Genomic DNA, 22,226 nt, shown 5'->3' on the forward strand with positions numbered 1-22,226 from the left:
CTGGTTTAACAGTGCTTGCATCAGCGTGGAGAGCACTCACCGGCAAAGTTACCAGCTACTTGTCATCTTTAAGAGTAAAAGAAAAAATTGTCAATAAAGCCCCTGAACAGTTTTATAGCAGAGGAGCGCCAACGACCAGATGAAGCTGTTTGTAAGTGAAGGAAATCCGCACTGCCTGAAGGTGTTAGCTGCGCTGGAAGTGACAGGAGTTCAGTGCGGTGTTGAGTATATCAACCACGAAGGTGAGAAAGCATGGTTAGCTTATCATAGTTATGTGAATACAAGTGTAAGTACTTTAGAGAACATCCGTCTTTTGATAAAATCAGCACTAACTAATCGTAACATGTACTGTTGTCAAGTTTGAGCTTAACGTAAGTTGTAATGGTCGTTATTATTGTGGTATCACACTAGCTTGATAACTAGCTCTCATCAAGTAGCGTCTGCTTGCCAGTGTCAGTGAAACAAATGGGCTGAATTGTGACTGTAAAGAAGCGGCTGGAAAACACTCTTTCTGCCCATAACAGCTGTGTTTGCCTCACGTTTTGTTTGGTGTGTGCTGCTTCATGTCCTTTTTTGTAACAGCGTATAGCAACAAGAGCTGTATTTCTATTTCTTTAAAGTTTTTGAGAATACTACAGTATACCAAATTAGCTGTGTATAGGTGGGATTCAGTATGTTGGACTTAATAAAACATAATCCAATACTTTTGATTGAGAATTGCCACAATATTCTGAACATTTTAGTGCTTTGATTTGTTTTAATGCAGAATAACATGAATGCCTTTGTCAATTGACAACAGCTTAGATCCATTCAGGGTTTATTTAATGTCAGTACCCTTCAAGTAGTAATTAAACTAGAATGATTAATTAATGAATTCATTCATTTATTTATTTTCTATACCGCATAATTCAATTCATGGTTTCAGGGAAGCTGGAGCATATACCAGCATTAGCAGGCAAGAGGCAGGGTACACCCTGGTTAGGTCGCCACCCCTACGGAGAATTTAGTGACTAATTCACCTATTTTAATTAATCTATAGACCTCAGAAGGCAATTTAAATGCTATTATTTTGTAATACTAAACATTAAAATAAACATACAACATACAATAAAACATTAAAGATTATGAAGCCACCAAGTATGACAAGGTATATTTTTATCCTCTTTACATTTTATCACACTTTTTACAGTAGTTTTCTTTATGAAGCATTTAAGTTTTGATGAAAAAGATAAATATTTGTCAGAAATAGTCTGTCAGATTTAAACTTTTAACAGTCTCAGGTAAACATGTGATCTGGCACATTCGTACATTTTTCTGTACGAAGTAGGGCAGGGTGTGCCCAACAACAAACCTTGATAAATAAACAATGAGCCTGCATTAAATACAGAGTCCGGAATGTGGTTGGCCTTTTTAATTAATCCATATAAAAACAGTATGATGTTCTTAAAAATGCATTTTAAAGAAATGACTCAGCCTTTCTTGGGATAAATAGTAATTCTTAATAATACAGTTCATTTGAGACTGACAGGTATTCTACTGAGTAGTATAATGTCTACGGCTTCACGTTTTTTTTTGTTTTTTTTTTTTTTTGGTTGGTTTTTTTGGTTGTTGTTTTTTTTGTTTGTTTGTTTTTTTTTTTGTTTTTGTTTTTTTTCCCCAATCATATAGGCTTAATACATTTCTTGGCCAAAAAAAAAAAAAAAAAAAGTTACCGCCTGGATTTAACTAAGCAAATAGACTCGAACCTCCTGTTGGTTAATTACTGCGTAGGTGATGATCTTTCAGTTGGCAACAAGTTATTTAACCCAAACTGATACAATGAATAGCTTCTGATTTCTTTAAGAACTATGTGGAAAGACACATTTTGTGGGCGGTCGTGGAAAATATGTTTGTCTGTCAGTCTGTTTATGAAGGGACAAATCATTGACATTCATCTAGCAGGTGATGGTGAAACTACTAAAACTGGGTTAAGAACTCTCCAACGCATTATTAAAAACTGGAAGGATAGTGGGGATCGTCTTCCAGGAAGAAATGTGGTCGAAAAAATAATCCTGAATGATCATCAATCCTTAAATGTTTGGTGAAATCACATTGAAGAAAAACAACAGTAGAGCTCAGGACTATGTTTAATAGTGAAAGTAAGAACATTCCACTTGCACAATGTGAAGGAAACTTAAGGGATTGGGACTGAACAGCGTGTGGCCATAAGAAAACCACTACTCAGTGAGCTTAACTTTAAAAATTTGCTAGGGAGCATAAAGATTGGACTCCGGAGCAATGGAAGAAGGTCATGTGGTCTGATGAGTCTAGTTTTGCCTTGTTCCATAGTGATGGGTGCATCAGAATAAGAAGAGAGGCAGATGAAGTGATGCACCCATCATGCCTAGTTCCTACTGTACAATCCTGTGGGGGCAGTGCTATGATCTGGGGTTGTTGTCAGGTCTAGGTTCAACAACATTATGTGCTCAATGAATGAGGTCAGCTGACTCCCTGAATATACTGAATGAGCAGGTTATTTCATCAATAGATTTTTTTCTTCCCTGATGGCGCAAGAATATTCCAAGATGACAATGCCAGGATTTACCAGGCTCAAATTGTGAAAGAGTGGTTCAGGAAGCATGAGACATCATTTTCACACGTGGATTGGCCACCACAGACTAAAGACCTGAACCCTATTGAGAATCTTTTGGGTGTGCTGGACAAGGCTTTGCTCAGTGGATGGACTCTCCCATCATCAATACAAGATCTTGGTGAAAAATCAATGCAACACTGGATAGAAATAAATCTTGTGACATTGCAAAGGTTATTGAAACAATGTTTGTTTTTTTTTAAGTCAGCATAAATCTTTGTGCTATTACAGTCTTGAAATTATGTACCTGACATGCTTGGCTAAATTAGGGACAAACTTATCAAAACTGAAGCTCTGACCCATAGTTGGTAGTATTTTTTAAAAAGAAAGCTTGTCTACCAGTGCTACCTAAGTAAAAAAAAATGACCTCCGCATGTGATTATCTGGATACTGTTGAGTAAAGGAGATAGATATGAATACAAATGATAATACGTCAAAGCTTTATACTTTTGTGTTTTATTATTTGTTATTTCTTTCCACAGAGAAAGTGGTCCCTTTCCTAAGCCGTCCAACTCTGCCAGTCTTGCTCCTGCCAAACGGGCAACACCTTTTCAGCTCCAATGCCATTTGCAGGTAGTAGAGTAAACATACTCCTTTCTGCTCAGTTGTTTGTTTATGCCAGTCAACACAAGTATGAAGGCCTCTGGTTTATACAGAACTTTTAAGGTACTTAAAACCCTGAGGAGTTAGTGGAAAAACTAGAGAGAGCGCACACCTCTGCCAAGCCAAGATCGAATCACCTTTCCCTCATTCCATTTCTGAGAGTCTCTGAAAATTTAATCAAAATCCATCCATAACTTTTATAGTTATGTTGCTAACACACACACAGACAGACAGACAGACAGACCAACACTGCCGAACACATGACCTTAGCCTCGGGGGAGGTAACAACAATAAATAAAATAACTTCAGCAACTTCATTTTATTGGGTTTAATCCCTAGTTATTTCTTTCTCTCAACATAGAAATAAACAACGCTGTGTTTTGTCTATTTTGATTTTAATGGCATATGTAAATAAGAAAGATGATTTTTAAAGCAATTTTATGTTTAGATTTTAAAGTAAAAACTTAAGTACTTCGTTTGTCTATTATGTTTACATGTCAGTCTGTTTTTTTTTTTTTTTTTATCACTTTTCACTATACAGATACCTGTTTGAATCAAATGGACAAGAATCCAGTGAACTTTGCAATCAGTGGCTTGAATGGGAGGCCACAGTTCTTCAGGTAAATTCGACACAAATAAGCTGACGTTTTAGCATGTCAATAGAACTATTTTTGACAACAGTTTTCATATAGTGCTGTCTTATTTAATCCTGCTAATATGCTTCATCATGTTGCCAAAGCAAACATTCTGCAAATACATAAGGAAAATTATTAAAGTTCATCCATGGGTTTCTGTAGGACATTGATTCTCCATTATCCAGGTCCCCTCTTGCCTCTCACCATTAAAATGTAGGGTAAGGCTATGTTTACACTGCAGGCCTTGATGCTCAATTCCAATCTTTTGCTGGTTGTTTACGTTATAATTTAAATATGGTCTCCATCAGATTCTAGTGTAAACAATGTATGACTATGAAGTGATCCGCTTGCACAGAGGAAGACGTGACGCCACATGCAGCATGCTGTGTTTACACAAGTAAATATGGATGCTTCACATGTCAGTGTGTGTGGAGAGATGTCAATGTTTCCCACAGACCAGGTAGCAATTTGTGGTACTTCCTTGGCGCCGTGAGAGAATAGAGTGTTGCGGTGTCATGGTGGTTGGTGGAGTCAGTCATCAGGGTGTATGCAAAGTGTGTGCAGTTAAAACACACATTTTCTGAGCTGCCATATTAAATATACACCTGTATGCTTATCTATTGTTCTTCAGTCGCCTGCTGAGACCATTTTAAAGCTACAAGAAGCATTTGAAATTATTCAGCTCAATCTTAATTCTTTAAAGTAAGCAAAGAGAGAAAACTAATCTGTTTCCACCTCACCTGTTGTTTCAGCAGCTGCCTGTCTTACAGCCCAGCCTATCTCTCCTGAGCAGTACTGAGTTGTTCAGCACTGTTTTATGCTTAGGAACATATAAAATTATATACTATTTAAAACCATTTACTAACCACAGCCATTTGCTGGTACAACTTTATTTTAGACTGATACCTCCTCAAGCTGCTCTGTCTCCTCTGGATGAGGCCTTTTTTTGGTGCAGGAAAAATGTTTCAGCACTCATCTTGAGTATAGCAGTAAACATTCAGAATCACTGAAAAGAAAAAAAATAATACTAAATTAAAAAATGTCTTCTTTATTATTTATTTTTTTAATAAAGTGCATATAGTCTACCGCAGCCTATCTCAGCTATAATTGCATTTCATCTTAATCGCATCGTTTGCTGCATTACTAACATTATATGCTGACTTGGGTTGTGAGATGTTCAATAATAATAACATTTAGTTCATAAGGCTTATATTACCTTTTCTGAGTTACAATAATCTTTGGGCAGGTGTGTTTGAGAGCAGTATATCACACTTTGGTAAACTCTAGGTGTTGTTAATGTCTTTTCCGTGATATTCCGCTGCTTCCATTTTCTTTTAAAAGTGCACTGTGCGTGGAGAGGAGGAGCAGCCGAATAAACTTTCAGTGTGTGTGCATGTATCAATGCTGCATGGGTTTATCCGCATTGAACGGTTGCGAGTCATCAGTAAAGCTAATAAAGGGGTTTCTTAAAATAAATAAAATAAGAAACGTCAAAGAAAGCATCAATTAGGCATCCCCGTGAGTAACTGCTCAAACAACATTTTATGTAGGCTAGTGGGAAATCCTTATTTATTATGAACGTTAATCCATTATTTCTAACTTTTGAATGAATGCTGAAGTAGTGTAAAATAGGCTCATTCAATAATGCACGTTCCTCACATTAAACTGCTATGCATCAAAATTGTAGCCTACTACCTTGTTTTAAATGTGTATGATTCAGGGATGTCAGTTTCACATAAGCCCATAATGCTATCATCAAGAGCATGGCCTACCGTTTAAAATAAGTTGTGGGGAGGCGGATCTGGTACCCTGTTTTATCATGATAGTGTTAATATTAAAATAGTAATACTTGTGGTCCGAGTGTAACTGCACATCACTGGCATGTATGCACCTCTCTCTCTCTCTCTCTCTCTCTCTCTCTCTCTCTCTGTGTGTGTGTGAGAGCGAGCATGGTGGGAGAAAGAGCAATATGAATGAATCTATGGTGCTTGGCATTGATTTTTTTTTTTTTCTTGGTGCTGTGCCACACTTTGGTCTATGTGTGGAAAACCCTGTGTCACGATTACTTATATTCACTATTAATCACTATATTAAACGCCATGATTAATTAATTGTAAGCATTCCTCAATACCATCACTTTCCATAAAAGATCATGTCTGAACCATAACAGCTGATCAGCACAACTTGCACATGGAACGAAAACAAAGTTATTTGATATATCAGTTGCGTCATCCTGCGGTCATCCTCTAATTGTAAGGCTTGAAAATTGTCAGAATCTTCATAAATAAGGAGGATGAAGTGGTATTCAGTGGATTCTGTTCACCGTTGTGACAAGACATTTCTTTGGTTTACAGATGTCGCTCACTAAGTTCTAACCTAAAATCTGTTTTCTTATTTGCACAGCCTGCACTGCTACAAGCGCTTCACATGGCAGTGCTGCAGGGAAAAGGATCAGAGGTGATCCAGGTTCTTAAGGGTCCCTTAAACGTCTTGGACCAAAACTTAAGCAAGGGGATCACGCCATATTTAACTGGGGTATAGTATCACAATCTTCTAATTAGGTGCTGCAGTTGGTACTACATGTCTAAGACACATAGAGCAAATATTTTTTTCTTGAACAGAACCTTCTTAATGAAATGGAATGAAATGAAAAATGCTTAATTCCAATGAAATAATAATATAATTAAATTAGTGCTGGGCAACAATTAAAAATTTTAATCATGATTAGTTACAGTTAATGTTTTTAATGTCTCTTCTGAAATAAGTCGAAGTTACTTGAGTACTTTCAGTCACATTTCTCTTCTCTTCTCTTCTCTTCTCTTCTCTTCTCTTCTCTTCTCTTCTCTTCTCTTCTCTTCTCTTCTCTTCTGTTTTCTCTTCTCTCCATTTATATGTGGGGAAAAAAGGGTTACTGCCATGACAACCATGGTCGTACAAGCAGAATTGTGCACATTAAACAGTCAAGCTGCAAACTTTTGCTTATGATTATTCATATATAGAAAATTACAAGGACTGTTAAGGTTTTTAAAACATGCTATGATTATGAACATTGGGTATGAATAGTGAAATAAATTATGTTAATTAAGCTGCTGTGTTTCAGGAATCTGTTTCACTTGCTGATGTTGTTTTGTGGGCTGCACTGTACCCGGTTTTATCTGACTCGTCACTCGCATCGGGTAAGTGCTAAAAAACTTAAATCACCCCTTTTTTTTCTACTTGACATCTTTAAATATATTTTATATCCAATATCTTTTTGCAACCTGTTTCCTTTTTTTCTGCATCTTTTTGCTCTCTCTTTTACTTTACTGTCTCTTTCAGGTGAGCAGAAGTCTGTGAAAACTTGGTTTGACCGTGTGGCAGCTATGCACAGTTGTCAATCCGCTGCCCAAAAAGTGCTGCAGGGAAAAGGCCTTCAGGCCATGAAGAGCTTCATGCAGAGGCAGCCTGCTCCTCAGAGCAGCCAGTGCAGAGACTCACAGCCATGCAACAGCAACCCTGCTGAGGTATTTGCTAGATCATCACTTTAACTGTTAGACTTCAAAGATTCTTACCGAACAGTATAGATTTCTAGGAGCGTCACGGCTAAACTGTACTTTAGGAAGCATGTACATGTGGGATTACTAAGAACGCTTTCTTTGTTTTTCCTCTTCTTTAAACTGTAGATGCACTAACAAAAATGCAAAACACCTGAAGATACATGATTTGTCATAACTCCACTGCATATGAGTGTTTTTCATCTATTTGTTTGCAAGTTTAATTATTCAAATACCTGCAAGGCTTGAATTCACCTCACTTGAACTTGTCAGATCATGTGCTCTATTAGAAGTGTAAGTCAGCCTCAATGCTCAGTGAAAACTAAATGACCACCTGTATGGGGGTATTTCCCTATCTTTAATCAAGACCCCCACACTCAGACACATTCTCTGCTCTATCAAAACTTCTGCTCTTGGATATTTTTTCTCTCTCTTGGGTTGCTGAATGAGCTGTCTGTCAAGCATCCTCCAGCCAATAGAATACTAGATAATGCTGACCTAGCAAATATTCCCCGCCTTCTGTCGGGTGAGCTTCTTTTACTTGACACAGTTCATTCCAGACTAGTTAACTGTTTTCTTTTTTATTGCCACCAATTTCTTATTATAATCATCTGACAATTTTTCTCGTTACTTTTAAAAGTAGACACTTAACTGTCAGTAATACAACTTATTGGACCTCAGGTAAATCCATGTGATCAGCTACTACCTCAGCTTAGATGACTTCGTGAGAGCACATAGAGATAATAAGGGTCTACATCAGGATTATTTAATAATCTCTTCAAGATGTGATGTCGAAGCAGATCCTGTAGGAGTACTGAGGTTGAAATTTTGAAAATACTGGTTAGTTTCATGTTATGTATTTTGTGAGAAAGAAACATTGATCGAAATGTTTTACTTAGTCGACAAAGTGTAACAAGGCTGACATCATGGTAATGCATCTCAATTACTCAACACTATGAGTTGTACACAGTGATAATTCTGATACATACTTGAAAGTCCCACATTATGCAAAATTCACTTTAAGGTTTTCCAACAGTCATATGTGTCCTCATAGCCTGTGTATGAAATCCAAAAATGAGAAAATTCTGTCATCTCTCTCACGTGCTTGCTCCACTTTTTTTTTTTAGCAATTGTGTGTTCAAACGGTTGAGTCTGACATACTTCCCTTTGTGACCTCACGAAGGGAAATAACCACTACCCATGGTAGTGGATACTGCCATTGACCTGCCCCTCCGGCTAGCAGAGCCTGCCCTTTATAATCAGAGAGTGGGCACCAGCGAAAGCCGGATCCTCTCCCAGAGAGGGGCATGGAGTGAGCGTGGACAGGCACCACTCATGAACATTTAAAGATTCAGACACAGAAACAGCCTGTTCTCAGTAGAGCTCCCTAGAGCTACTTTTGGAAGGGCTGAAATAAAGGACCAAGGCTGAATTTGGGGTAATACACTTTGAAAACAACGTTGTTGGACCTCTGACACCAGTATGAAATTGCTAATTCACCGTAGGTTAATTCTAGTACCATAAAAGCAGAATATCTATGTCTCAATGTAATCTTTATACTTGGCGTACAGTACATTTGATTAGATAACAGTTAGTTTTAAAATGAGTACTTTTACTGAGTTAGCAAGTCATTGTTTCTCTTTCACTGAAAAAAAAACCATGTCCATATAAATATATAAAAAAAAATTAATATAAAAAAACAATGCTTATTAGAAATTGCTGGGTTGGATTATCCATACTCATTAACTGATGATCCAAGTTAAGTACCGACTTTCTGAATGCACTGTCAAGTAAAACAAGCGTACCCTGAAGAAGGTGGGGACAATTTGCTTGGTCATCATAGATCTAGTATTCTATTGAGTGGAGAACATTTGACAGACAGCTCATTCAGCAACCCAAGAGACAGGAATAAATATCCAAGAGCAGAAGTTTTGAGAGTAGAGAATGTGTCTGAGAGTGGGGGAAAGAGACCAAGCTTGAGCGCAGGAGATTTGAACCTGCAACACTAAACTTGAGAAGAGAAGCAGAGTTTTGAAAGGAAGGACAATATATTTGAAAGCAAGAAGGAACTTTTTGAGTGGGACAACAGCGTTTTGAGAGAGCAATATGATATTTGAGTGTGAAAACAAGAACTTTTGCTCTCAAATCAAACAATTACACTCGATTAAATATAGAGAAAACCCCCCATACACCTAGTTTAGGCTATAGAGCGTGGAGGTGCAACATCACTATTTCTTTATCCTTTTTTACTTGTGTAAGTATGCCAGGATTTTAACTGTGCCAATCAAATTATGGAGTAGCAGCAATGCCTCCTAGATTGGATGGATAGATCTCCAATCACAGATACTACTTGTGGCGATATCTAAACTTACAAGTTGGTAAAATGTCTGGCTAACAGGTTCTCTTTATCCATGTTTTTGTTCAGAGTGAGGAAGGTGAGCGTTTTGTTTCAGAGGAGGAGATGGAAGCAGCTTATCTCACATGGCGTAAAAGTTTAAACACCTGCTCTCCTGCAATGGACACACAAAACCCCATGTAAGTAACAAGTAGCCAAAAAAAAAAAAAGCTCTGTAAACAGACAGCACACATGTCAAAATAATTTATGATGTACTTGTGTCACTGATGCTTGACTACTTATTGGAAAATTTGAAAACATTTAGTGAGAATGTTCATATACATGTTATTTTTTTTTCCTTCTACTTGAAGTTTGCCGCAAGAAGGCAAACGCAACATCCTTGTAACCAGCGCCTTGCCATATGTCAACAACGTCCCCCACCTGGGTAATATCATTGGCTGTGTTCTCAGTGCTGATGTCTTCTCCAGGTAACATTTAAATCCTTAAATCTCTTTGTCTTTGCTATATAAACACATTTTAACATGAAGTGTCTAATAGCACAGAAAATCTTGTATCCATGTAAATTATTACACTGAACAAATACCTGAATGTTATTTAAAAAATATGTAGTACGTTCCCTCATTAGTAGCTGATGTTCATTAAATTTTCATGGGAAAACCCAATTCTCTATTATTTGCTGCCTTCCTTTTTTCCCCCCTTTGCTGCATCTGTTGTCACACATCTTTCTTTATGTCTCATTTGCACCACTTACTGTTGATTTACGTCTCCTAGGTACGGCCGTCTTCGGGCCTGGAATCTATTGTTTGTGTGCGGTACAGATGAGTATGGCACAGCTACGGAGAACAAGGCCAGAGAAGAGGGCCTGACACCTCAACAGATCTGTGACAAGTACCATGCTGTTCACTCCAGCATCTACAAATGGTTCCAGATCAGTTTTGACTTTTTTGGCAGAACCACCACAAACAAGCAGACTGAGTAAGTGAGTTGGTTTTAGTGACACTGGTGAGAAAGAGTGAATCTGTTGTAATTTCAGAAATTTTCGAAAACACAGTCATCTTTAAAAAGAGAAGTCTGGTAATAATAAAAACCTGGCTGCAAGAGTGTGTTGGAGACATAGGATGGTTGTGGTTTTGATGTAGTGTGAAGGGATAAACATATAAATGTAATTTGTAATTCACCTAATCTAAACTTACATAAGATACAGTTAGTGGAAACATAAGAAATCGATCCCTCTAAAATGGTATTTCTCATTCCTGGTCCTTCATCACTGCCCTGAATGTTTTAGTTAATTCCAAGTTGAGCACACCTGATGCAGCTTAATTGAACTTTTCATTAAGTTCTTTGCAAGCATGCTAATGATCCCTTAATTTGAGTCAAGTCTGCTAAAATATGGACACCTCTAAAACATGCAGAGCAGTGATCGCTGAGGACCAGAATTGAGAGACAGTGCCCTAAAACATTCATCTTAATCTCAGAGATGTTAGATGGAACGATAGTTTATTCATTCAAGAAGCAACATAAATTTTCCTTGTTTATGTAAGAAAATACTATTGGAAAGTCTTGGCAGTTAGGAAATATCAATTTAATTATTTTATTTTGATTTTTAGAAAGATATGTTTCTGTAAAGTATCAGTTTGTAATTTTAAAATTACACCCTCTCTTTGAGAAATTATTAAAGCAAAGAAAGGTGTGAAATGGTGTGAAAGTGGGTATGATTTTATTTATTTAGTTTTGTCAGTTTTTGTGTGGAAATTGTGCCAGATTATTAGTTTTTTCTTCTGTTGGTGTTTAGATAATACTTTAAAACAAGGTTTTGTGGAAATCACCAACATAAAATAGGATACAAATGTGAGCCACTTTTCCTTATTAAATATCAGACTTAAATCCTGATGCTTGTATACTGAATGTGATTAAGATGATAGAAACTGTTGTTTTTGGATATTTTCTTTGATAACATACAACATTAAAGGCATCAAACACCAAGCACTAGCACCATATTCTTCCCTCAGATTGCAGACTTTTGACTTGATTCATAAGAAAAGCTTTGGGGCCTAGGTCCTAGATTTTAGATTTATGAGTCCACAACCAACTGATCAGCTTTGCTTTTATTTTGTTTTTTGTATTTGCATTTGTTATTTATGTATTGTACTATTTTACTTCATAGTTTTTCTGCCAGTCAATAATGTGAACTCTTCCCTTGATCTTCTATTGAGTATCACCCCCCTCCTGACACAAGTTTGCAACATTTTTTAACAAATATAGTAGAATAGGATAATTTACTGGCAAAACTTTGGTCAGATTTACAGAAATAGCTCATCTCCACATATTGTTCCATTTGTACACTGTTTAACTTGTTAACACGAGTAAAATCTCTCTTTCATCACACACGTGAAGAATATTTTGACCTTTATCTGTTTTTTGTTTCAGGATAGCTCAGGATATTTTCTGGCGGCTCCATAAAAATGGGTACCTTGTGGAAGACACAGTGGAGCAGTTACGCTGTGAAAACTGTCAGCGCTTCTTGGCTGACCGTTTTGTTGAAGGCACGTGTCCCCACTGCAGCTACCCAGAAGCTCGCGGTGATCAGTGTGACAAATGTGGGCGCCTCATTAATGCTGTGGAGCTCAGGGTGAGTTTGGAGGAGCAGGTGATGAATCTAATGGGATTATGGTAGGTTTAATATGATGAAAACAGTCATTATCATTCTTTTATAAAACTAAATGTCCATCCATCTATCCATTTTCTGCCACTTATCTGGACTCGGGTTGTGGGGGCAGCTGCATAAGCAGGGAAGCCCAGACGTTCCTCTCCCCGACCACATTTGCCAACTCATCTGGGGGGACCCTGAGGCGTTCCCAGGCCAGCCAAGAGATGTAGTCCATCCTGCATGTCCTGGGTCTTCCCCATGGCCTCCTCCCGGTGGGACGTACCTGGAACACCTCACCAGGAAGGCGTCCAGGAGGCGTCCTGACCAGATGCCCGAGCCACCTCTTCTGGCTCCTCTCGATGCGGAGGAGCAATGACTCTACTCTGAGCCCCTCCCGGATCACCAAGCTTCTCACCCTATGTCTAAGGGAGAGCCCAGCTACCCTGCGGAGAAAACAAATTTTGGCAGCTTGTATTCGTGATCTTGTTCTTTCGGTCCCTACCTACAGCTCGTGACCATAGGTGAGGGTAGGAACATAGATTGACCGGTAAATTGGGAGCTTTACCTTTTGGCTCAGCTCTTTCTTCACTATGACAGATTGATGCAAAGTCTGCATCACTGTATAACTAAACTGCGCTGCACCGATCCGCCTGTTGATCTCCTGCTCCATCCGTTCCTCACTCATGAACAAGACCCCAAGATACGTAAAGTCTTCCATTTGGGGCAGGACCTCATTCCCGACTCAGAGAAAGCACTTTCCAGAGTTGTTTTTCAAGGACTGTAACTGTATAAAAACAACTTTTTCTAAAACGTTAGACAGAAAGGACAGGTACTGTGATAGCCTGCTACATGTGCAACAAGTCCAGTCGTGAAATTTCCTCCTAAATATTTCACAGTCAACTGTCAGTGGTATCCTAACAAAGTGGAAGCAATTGGGAACGACAGCAAGTCAGCCACGAAGTGGTAGGCCCCATGAAATGACTGAGTGGGGTTGACAGATGCTGAGACACATAGTGCGCAAAGGTTGGCAACCTTCGGCAAAGTTGATTGCTACAAACCTCCAAACCTTATGTGGCCTTCAGATCAGTTCAAGAACAGTGCAAAGAGAGCTTCATGGATTGGGTTTCCATGGCCATACAGCTGCAGCCAAGCCATATACAGCAATGCAAAACCTGAGTTGCACTGGTGTAGAGCAGTGTTTCCCAATCCAGGTCCTCGGGACCCAGTGTCCTGCATGTTTTAGATGTAATCCTACTTTAACACCTGAATTAAATGAATGGCTCAATAATCCTTATGGATTATGGTTTGGAGTTGTTTTCAGGGGCTGGGCTTGGCCCCTTAGTTTCAGTGAAATGAACTCTGAATGCTTCAGCATACCAAGAGATTTTTGACAATTCCATGCTCCCATCTTTGTGGGAACAGTTTGGAGATGGCCCTTTCCTGTTCCAACATGACTGTACACCAGTGCACAAAGCAAGGTTCATAAAGACATAGATGAGTGAGTTTGGTGTAGATGAACTTGATTTGCTGCTACAGAGTCCTGACTTCTACCCGATGGAACACTTTTGGGATGAATTGGAGTGGATGCTGAGACCCAGGCCTTCTCATCCAACATCAGTGTTTCACCTCACAAATGCACTTCTGGAGGTCAAAAAATCCTATAAACACACTCCTAAACCTTGTGGAAAGCCTTCCCAGAATAGTTGAAGCTATTATAGCTGCAAAGGGTGGGCCAACGTCATATTGAACTAATTTAATTAAGAACGGGATGCCTGTTAAGCTCATGTGAGAGTCAAAGCAGGTGAGCCAGTACTTTTAGCAATAGTCGTGAACAAGACCCCAAGATACTTTAACTTCTCCACTTGGGGCAAGACCTCATTCCCGATCCGGAGAAAGCACTCTACCCTTTTTCCGGCTAAGGACCATGGTCTTGGATTTGGAGGTGCTGATTCTCATTCCAGCCACTTCACACTAATCTGATTTACTGCCTGACACACACACACACATATGTATATGTGTGTGTATGTATGTGTGTGTATATATATATATATATATATATATATATATATATTCTCTAAACTGAATGTATTTACCAATCTACATAAATTAAGGTGCTTCTCAACTTAATCATAGAGAAGCAAAGACCTAAGGCTGAGGTTTGAGTAAGACCACAGGTACTGGACAATAGAAGACTGCAGCATGGTCATCTTCTCTGAGTCGAATTTTCAGCTTTGCCCAACACCTAGTGGTTTTATGGTTCGATGGAATCCCGGAGAGACCTACATACTACAGTGTCTCGCACTGAATGTTAAATATAGAGGAGGAGGATCAGTGATGATCAGGGGGTCTTCAGCAAGGCTAGAATCAGGCAGATGTGTCTTTGTGAAGAATGTACCGATAAAGCCACATACAAGATTATCCTAGAAAAACATTTACTTCTTAATGCTAAGACTGTGCTTCCAAACTCAGAGGATCACAGCAGGACCATCCTCCATGCCACACAACCAGGGGAATCAAGGTCTGGAGGGAGGATCATTACATCAAGAGCCTGTCATGCCCAGCTCAATCTCCAGATCTGGACCCTGTTGAAAACCTCTGGAATGACATTAAAAGGAAAATGGATGGTCACAAGCCATCAGGCAACGCTGAGCCATTTGATGATTATTAGCAGAACGAGTAGTAGAATGTTACCCAAAAGCATTTTGATCTGTTTGAGGAGTGGTACCTTTAAGTTTTAAAAGGTCTGGTTAAATTTTTTTATTTTTTCTTCCTTTTTAGTAATAATTCTTGTCTTCTACAGGAACCTCAGTGCAAAGTCTGCAGGCAGACTCCAGTAATCCGCTCCTCCAAACATCTTTTCCTGGACCTGCCTAAGGTATGCCTTTTATACAACACTAAAAGGCAATGGGTGGTCTGCACTCCAGCTACACACCGTTTTCTTTAGTTACAGTAAGAGACAGTAATCGAGTTGACTTTATCTGAGCTAGACAGAGCTTGAGGAAGACAGTTATCCTTGTGGCAATATTATATAAAGACATAACAGTACTCTTTTCAAAGCTGTACTTCTGAGTTAAGATAGAGAATGTTTTGTCAGCATTTTTTTTTATTCTCACACTTTTCTGTTGCAGCTAGAAACTCAGTTGGAGCAGTGGCTTGAGAAGTCAACCAGCACTGGAGATTGGACAGCAAATGCCAAACAGATTACTCGGTCCTGGCTAAGAGATGGACTCAAACCTCGCTGTATCACCAGGGACCTGCATTGGGGGACACCGGTACCACACCCTGACTTTAAAGAGAAGGTCTGTTCTTATCGCTTATGCCCTTTTTACACTTAACTCACTGATGGAAACACAAAAACCAGGTTACTGCACTCAGGTGTACAAAATGTCTTTACAAATCAAGTTTAGAGACATTAAAATGTTTTAAACAAGCAGCAACAACTCAGAAAAAGGCAAAATTCATCAGTTTTACATGTCCATAAGAGAACTTGTAGTTCACTCAGTCCCATTGTGAGGCTGATGTTCTGCCCTCCTTAATGATCAATGATAAAAAATTTGTTGCTTTATGTCAGCCATTGTGGAAGTACTGAGTGAAAACACTCAATAATTTAGGTCATGTTTGTAAAGAAACATCATAAATGATGGAAAAGTTTAACAACTGCTGCATTCCCGATGATACTGAAACACCTTTCTAGGAGGGCTTCTTTGGTTTTATAAATTTGAAGATGTTACAACACTGACTACTTTATACACCTCTGAAATTGTCCTTCACACTCAAATGTATGAGGATATTTGATTCTGTGACTGGTCATTAAATGATTTTGGATTTATTTCCACTTTTTTTTTTTTTTTTTTTTTGCTTTGATAACATCATCTTAGGTTAACTTCTGCAACAAAACACACCAGGGCTTCTGTTGTCATTCAGTATTCTTCTCCTTCCTCTGCAGGTGTTCTATGTGTGGTTTGATGCCCCCATTGGTTATCTGTCTATTACCGCCAACTACACCGATGAATGGGAAAAGTGGTGGAAGAATCCTCATCAGGTACCAAGCTGCAACCTTAGCGCATGCCAGAGTTTATGAGCCATTAGCTAAGCACAGACTTTGTCCTTTTTCTGACTGAATGGGCATGATTGTGTTTTTCATTGCCCCAACTAGTATTTTCACCCTCCAATAAAATACAGTGTAATTCCCAAACAGAAAGGCAACATTTTTAGCATTCAGCTTTACACCAGCATCTACAGTACAGTACACACAGTAGATTGCAGTATAGAAGGCTGGAGTCAAGGTTATTTCCTTTTAACAGAAAAGTTTTAATTAGCTTTATTTTCCTTCTTTCTTTTAGATTTTTTATGTAATGCTGTCTTCTACTTTAAAAAAGAGAAAGCCTTTGACACACTTGAGGTTGATATTTTAAGCACACCACTTGCTCAACATCCCACATATAAACTAATAAATATTAACAAGAAGCACCTACGAATTAGCTAACTTGTTCATGTACATGTGGACACAACTGACCTAATATCGGAGGCTCAAAAATCTGACATTTGCTCTTATAAGCCTGCATCTCATGCCTCCATGTAAAACCCCAGGATTGAGCCCCTCTTATGAGCGTGTGATGCCCTGTATTTGCAGAGAGAAAAAGAGATGGGGGGTTGGGGAAAGCAGATAAGCCTTCTTTGAACTGGATGATCTCATGATGATCTAATATGATGTCATCCTCATAGTGCACTGTTGTATATCTGCCACCAGGTGGAGTTGTACAACTTCATGGCCAAAGACAACGTGCCATTCCACAGTGTGGTGTTCCCCTGCTCTCTACTGGGAGCCCAGGACAACTACACTCTGGTCAATCACCTTGTTGCCACTGGTAAGTACAATTTACCAAGTTCACCAAATGATTTAATATTTATATGATAGGTTATTTGGTTGGCTTTAGGGTTACAAACACACTAATGACACATGAACGCTTTCTTTAATCACTGTATTTTTGGAGAGTTTGTGCTTTAACAGTAATGCAGGCTGTTATTTCTCTCAGAATATCTGAATTATGAGGACACAAAGTTTTCCAAGAGCCGTGGCGTTGGTGTCTTTGGAGACATGGCAAAAGACACAGGTATCCCATCTGATGTGTGGCGGTTCTATCTTTTGTACGTGCGTCCAGAAGGACAAGATTCAGCTTTCTCCTGGGCTGACATGGCTTTGAAGAACAACTCTGAGTTGCTCAATAACCTGGGAAACTTCATCAACAGGTTAGTGATTGTCACAAGTTGTTAAATGAATTCCTGCTTCATGTGATTTGCTTATGGTTGGATTTATTTCAACTTTCTACAAAAGTTTTGCTCCAAAAGTAAACATACAGCAAAACTGTCATCAAGTCCAATTAACAAGTAAGTTTTCAGATTGTTGTACTGTGTGAAAAAAGTCTGTTACAGCAGTAACTATTACAAGACGTTCCCCCTAGTTTTCTAAATTTGTTTGGGATGGTGTAATTTAGCCCCAATTACATTGCCTCAAATGATTTTTAAAAGATCAGGGTTAAATCCCACATCAAAGATTTTTCTCGGCAGCTTTTTTTCAAAGTACCTTGATCTTCAAAATTGGTCTCGGGCAGCAAAGCTGATGCCTAATTGGTTCAAAAATATCTTGTGGATTGCAACCAGCCTAAGGTAGAAAAAAATTCTGCTTCAGAAAAGAAATTATGTCGTTTCGTGGATCCAATCCCTGAGTCAGTACATCATTAGTGACAGTGTGCCTGTCTCGTACTCTGATTTAAGATATTATGATAATTGTGGGCAACAGTGTTCAATCCTATCACAGTTGTGTAAAAGCATTTTGTAGATGGTCTGATAAATAATCAGCCAGCTGAATATTAAATAAAATTTTAATGGTTATCTTATTGTGAAAAAAGAAAATACTCAGACTGCTTTTATTTATAAAGATGAGAAAAAAGTCATCAATATCCTAATTAATTTTTAATGTATCATTCTTGTTTTTGCTCCAAAAGACTTGCTTTTTATGGTAAGATTGTAAAATATTAAACATGGTGTTGCATCAGAGATGGAACACAATAAACAACATGTGATGTGCACATGAAACTTGTTTCAGACAGAGCAACATTAAAGCAAATATCAACCAAGTATGATGTGCAGCACACTATTGTGTTTACATTAGCAAAACACTAGTTTATATGACAACTAAATCTATAATTCATAAACAATTAGCAAGTCAAGTAACATGCCCCTCCCTGGTTTATCTCTCACTCATAGTACTTATCTCCCCTCTTTAACATACATTACATTGGTCTCTGCTTTTTCTGTTTCATACACACCTTCCTCCCTCTCTTTCCTACAGAGCTGGCATGTTTGTTACCAAGTTCTTTGAGGGATGTGTGCCTGCGATGGAGCTACAGCAGGAAGATAAGAAGCTCCTGGCTGTGGTGGGCTGGGAGCTGCAGCAGTACATCCAGCTCATGGACAAAGTCAAGTAAGACCAGTCAAAGCTGCTGAATATAAAAATAATTCAGATAATGTAGACGAAGTATAAGTTTCATTGACATGATTGCTCATTAAAATGGACAAATGTAAACCTTTAGTTTTACAGTATTTTTTTATGTGTTTTTAAAAATGTATTAATTTATTGAAATGTTTTATCAGAATTCGTGATGCCCTTAAACACATCCTGAACATTTCTCGTCATGGCAACCAGTACATTCAGATCAATGAACCCTGGAAAAAGATTAAGGGAGGAGACTCAGAAAGGTGAGATAGTCCTGACCACTTGTAACAGTCTTTATTTCTGTAGTCTCATACATACAGTAGATAGAATTTTGCTAGATGTGTCTCAAATGTGCCACTTAATAACAAAGTAAAGATGAGCTCCTGACCTTTTGAAGAAGGTCATGTTTACATTAATGACATGAAGACGAGTTGATCGGATGTGTTTGTGCTCCTCAGGCAGCGGGCTGGCACTGTGACGGGAGTTTCTGTGAATATCGCCTGCTTGCTGTCTGTAATGCTCTTGCCTTATATGCCAGCAGTCAGCCAAACCATCAGGGATCAACTCAATGCTCCTCAGTCCTGTATCTATACCATGTTGCAGGGCACTGGTACCTTTGCTTGTGCTCTCAATCCAGGCCACCGCATTGGCAATGTGAGTATGACCGAGACATGTAACACACTCAAGTCACACCTGAAAAGACACACACACTCCTAGTAAATTGATGCTGGGTGATACAATGAGGATGCAACAACCTGTCATTATTTCAGTACTGTTGAGGGCATGGTAGTTTTGTGAACACACACACCTACACAGACTTGTGAGTAATAGGCTCGAAAGTGCAAGGAGGCCTCAGCCTTCCAGCAAGCAGTACATTTCTCTCAGGCCATTTGTCCCTTCTGGTCTAATTGTGATGACTTGTCTGTGCAGCAGCCTGCTATCGCTGCATTCAAACACCAAGTCTGTCAAGAATTGCAGATGTGGCCTCCAGACAAAGAGCAGGACGCTGTATCGTTCAAGACCACATGAGCTTTTTGACAAACTGTCTTCCTCTTGAGCAATATTTCGTTTGAGAGTAGCGATCATTGCCAAAACTTGAAAATTTCTTATACATGATCATCTACTTTCTCACATAGCCCCCGGGTAAAATGTTCTGCTGCACTAGCCTTAAGCTAAATCTACAATCACAAACTTTTATTATATTCCTTCTGCATATATATATATATATATATATATATATATATATATATATATACATTTATATATATAAAATGAGGTTCTTCTGGGTTTTTTGTCTCTTCCAACTTGTTTTTTTTTTTTTCCCCAGGTCAGTCCGTTATTCCAGAAACTGGAGGCAGACCAGATTGAAGCTTTGAAGAAGAGATTTGGCGGACAGCAGGTATTTGATGTTTATGATGCTTAATGGTCTGTGCTTGCATTCAGTCAGGTCATGTAAGGATGTAGATTCACCTGTTATGAATAATGAATTAAGAATATATAATGCATAGCTGTTCACAGGTCTCTGTCAGACTGTCGTCATGAATTAGAACCGCTTGTTATCGAAGTGTCTGGATTTTAAAACGTGATACAGAGCAAATGCAGTGTAAATATGTAAATTATGTATGGAGCATCTATCATATAAATAAAAATAATCCCTTTTTAAACCCTCTTGCCTCTAGCTTGAAGATGAACCGTCTAATGAGAAGGTATTGAGTGGCATTTGTTTGTGAGGAGTCAGTTCACGCTAGTGCTGCTGTCAGTGTTGATTACCAGATGCCTTCACTAACACTAGCAGCTAATTTAACATCTTAATATTTTTTATTTTTTTTACTGATACCAGTGTGACTTATTGTCTATTCACATGCAATGACTCATAAAGTCCCATGGACACGCTGAGTTTTGTGTATAAATGTCTTAAATGAAGCAAGTAATCAGAAGAGACAATAACCGTTGAAATGGCTGGAATACATCTTCATCTTTTCACACCTTCAGACGACACTTCAGAGTGCTGCCAGCACTCAGCCTGCTGCTGTGCCTGCTCCCACTGTTGGTGTTGACGGGATGACGGTGGTCGGAGTGGACCCGGAGAAAGCCAAGCAGCTCACAAAGGCTGTGGCTGAGCAGGTTGGATGACTGGCTGACAGCAACATTCTTCAGATTTATCAAATTTTTTACAATTCTTCACATTTGAAATCGGGGACAGATTAATAATTTCCTATTAGAACAGCACCGTAATTCTAATTTATTTTAATAAAAAAAAGTTTGGAAAATTAAACGTTTTTTTTTCCTTTTTTATGTTCAACTGGAAAACAAAATGGTTTCTGGTTCTACAAAAATCAAAAAAATTCTCTTTAAAAATAAATTGTGCGCTTACAAAAATTTTTAAGAAACAAGTAAACGCTAATTTTAAAAACTACATCAAATCTGTATTTATATTTAAAAAAAATCTGTTTTTAATTATTTGGTTAAAGTTTTTTTTATACAAATTTTCTCAGTAGTCCATTAAAATTAAACACTTAACAGACATTATGTTCAAGCTTTACCAAAGGCATACTTGTGTTGAGCGCTTAAAATACCGTTTTAGTGAATTTTTATTCCTAGTTTATAATGGAACCTATACCAAGTTTTAAATCCAAGATAAATTTTTGTGGAATCCATCTCTTGGAGATTAATGAAGTATCTATTAAATTGTATTTTCTCATTTACTACAGGGGGACAAGGTTCGCGCACTCAAAGCGCAGAAGGCAGAGAAAGACGTGATCGCTGCTGAAGTGTCCAAACTCTTGGACCTCAAGAAACAACTGGCTCTTGCGGAGGGGAAGAACCCAGAGCCTGCAGCTCAAAAGGGCAAGAAGAAATGAGACAGATAAGCAAAAAACCCAAGGTTAGTCAGAGGAAGAAGAGCCTAGAATGGGAACAAGATGTACACCAAGAGACAGGGGTATTAGCTTAAAGCAAAGCCATGACAGGATCTAAGACAATGTGGTGTTGGCACAGAGGACTAATGAAATGCTGGATAGGCCGACGGGGAAATGAAAACACACAAAGACACAGTCAAATGAATACAGCTACAGAATGAAGGGATTTTTCCAAATCCCTACACCAAAAGAAACTGATTTTATACTCTCCCTGTGATCAAGTCAGCATACGATATAAGCATTGGAAGGTATGTTGCACATCTAAAGAATTTTTTTAATATCCTCTGGAAAATTGTTTCTTTTTTTTTTTGCTACAAATACCCTTTTTGGATCCATAAAATAAACTGATTAAGTTCACCGGAAAAAAAATGTCTGTACTCTCCCTTTTTCTGTTTTTGTTTGTGTATTT

At 38.5% G+C, this 22,226-nt stretch overlaps 1 protein-coding gene across 2 annotated transcripts; it reads left to right on the forward strand.

Moving 5' to 3' along the window:
- The first annotated feature begins 8 nt into the window (after positions 1-8).
- Positions 9-22,186, forward strand: mars1 (methionyl-tRNA synthetase 1). Of its 2 annotated transcripts, XM_041979948.1 has the most exons (21): positions 9-242; positions 3,112-3,202; positions 3,774-3,852; positions 6,271-6,402; positions 6,968-7,043; positions 7,186-7,370; positions 9,826-9,935; positions 10,107-10,223; positions 10,528-10,731; positions 12,184-12,385; positions 15,204-15,278; positions 15,532-15,702; positions 16,350-16,445; positions 17,154-17,271; positions 17,440-17,653; positions 18,756-18,887; positions 19,058-19,162; positions 19,358-19,553; positions 20,227-20,298; positions 20,892-21,023; positions 21,611-22,186. In XM_041979948.1, the coding sequence occupies exons 1-21, from the start codon at positions 140-142 to the stop codon at positions 21,758-21,760; spliced, it is 2,760 nt and encodes a 919-aa protein (XP_041835882.1). In that variant the 5' UTR covers positions 9-139; the 3' UTR covers positions 21,761-22,186. The 2 variants fall into 2 exon arrangements, with proteins under 2 accessions (XP_041835882.1, XP_041835884.1); XM_041979950.1 differs by lacking the exons at positions 20,892-21,023; positions 21,611-22,186 and adding an exon at positions 20,579-20,877.
- The last annotated feature ends 40 nt before the right edge of the window (positions 22,187-22,226 follow it).

Source organism: Melanotaenia boesemani, chromosome 3 (genome assembly GCF_017639745.1).
Source record: "Melanotaenia boesemani isolate fMelBoe1 chromosome 3, fMelBoe1.pri, whole genome shotgun sequence".
NCBI lineage: Eukaryota > Metazoa > Chordata > Actinopteri > Atheriniformes > Melanotaeniidae > Melanotaenia > Melanotaenia boesemani.

What these genes read in the sequence shown, in the direction of transcription:
- mars1 (XM_041979948.1), top strand. Translation starts at nt 140, where the DNA reads ATGAAGCTGTTTGTAAGTGAAGGAAATCCGCACTGCCTGAAGGTGTTA. An exon ending in CAGGCCACCGCATTGGCAAT is followed by an intron (nt 19,554 to 20,226) that starts GTGAGTATGACC and finishes TTTTTTCCCCAG; the next exon opens with GTCAGTCCGTTATTCCAGAA. An exon ending in CAAAGGCTGTGGCTGAGCAG is followed by an intron (nt 21,024 to 21,610) that starts GTTGGATGACTG and finishes CATTTACTACAG; the next exon opens with GGGGACAAGGTTCGCGCACT.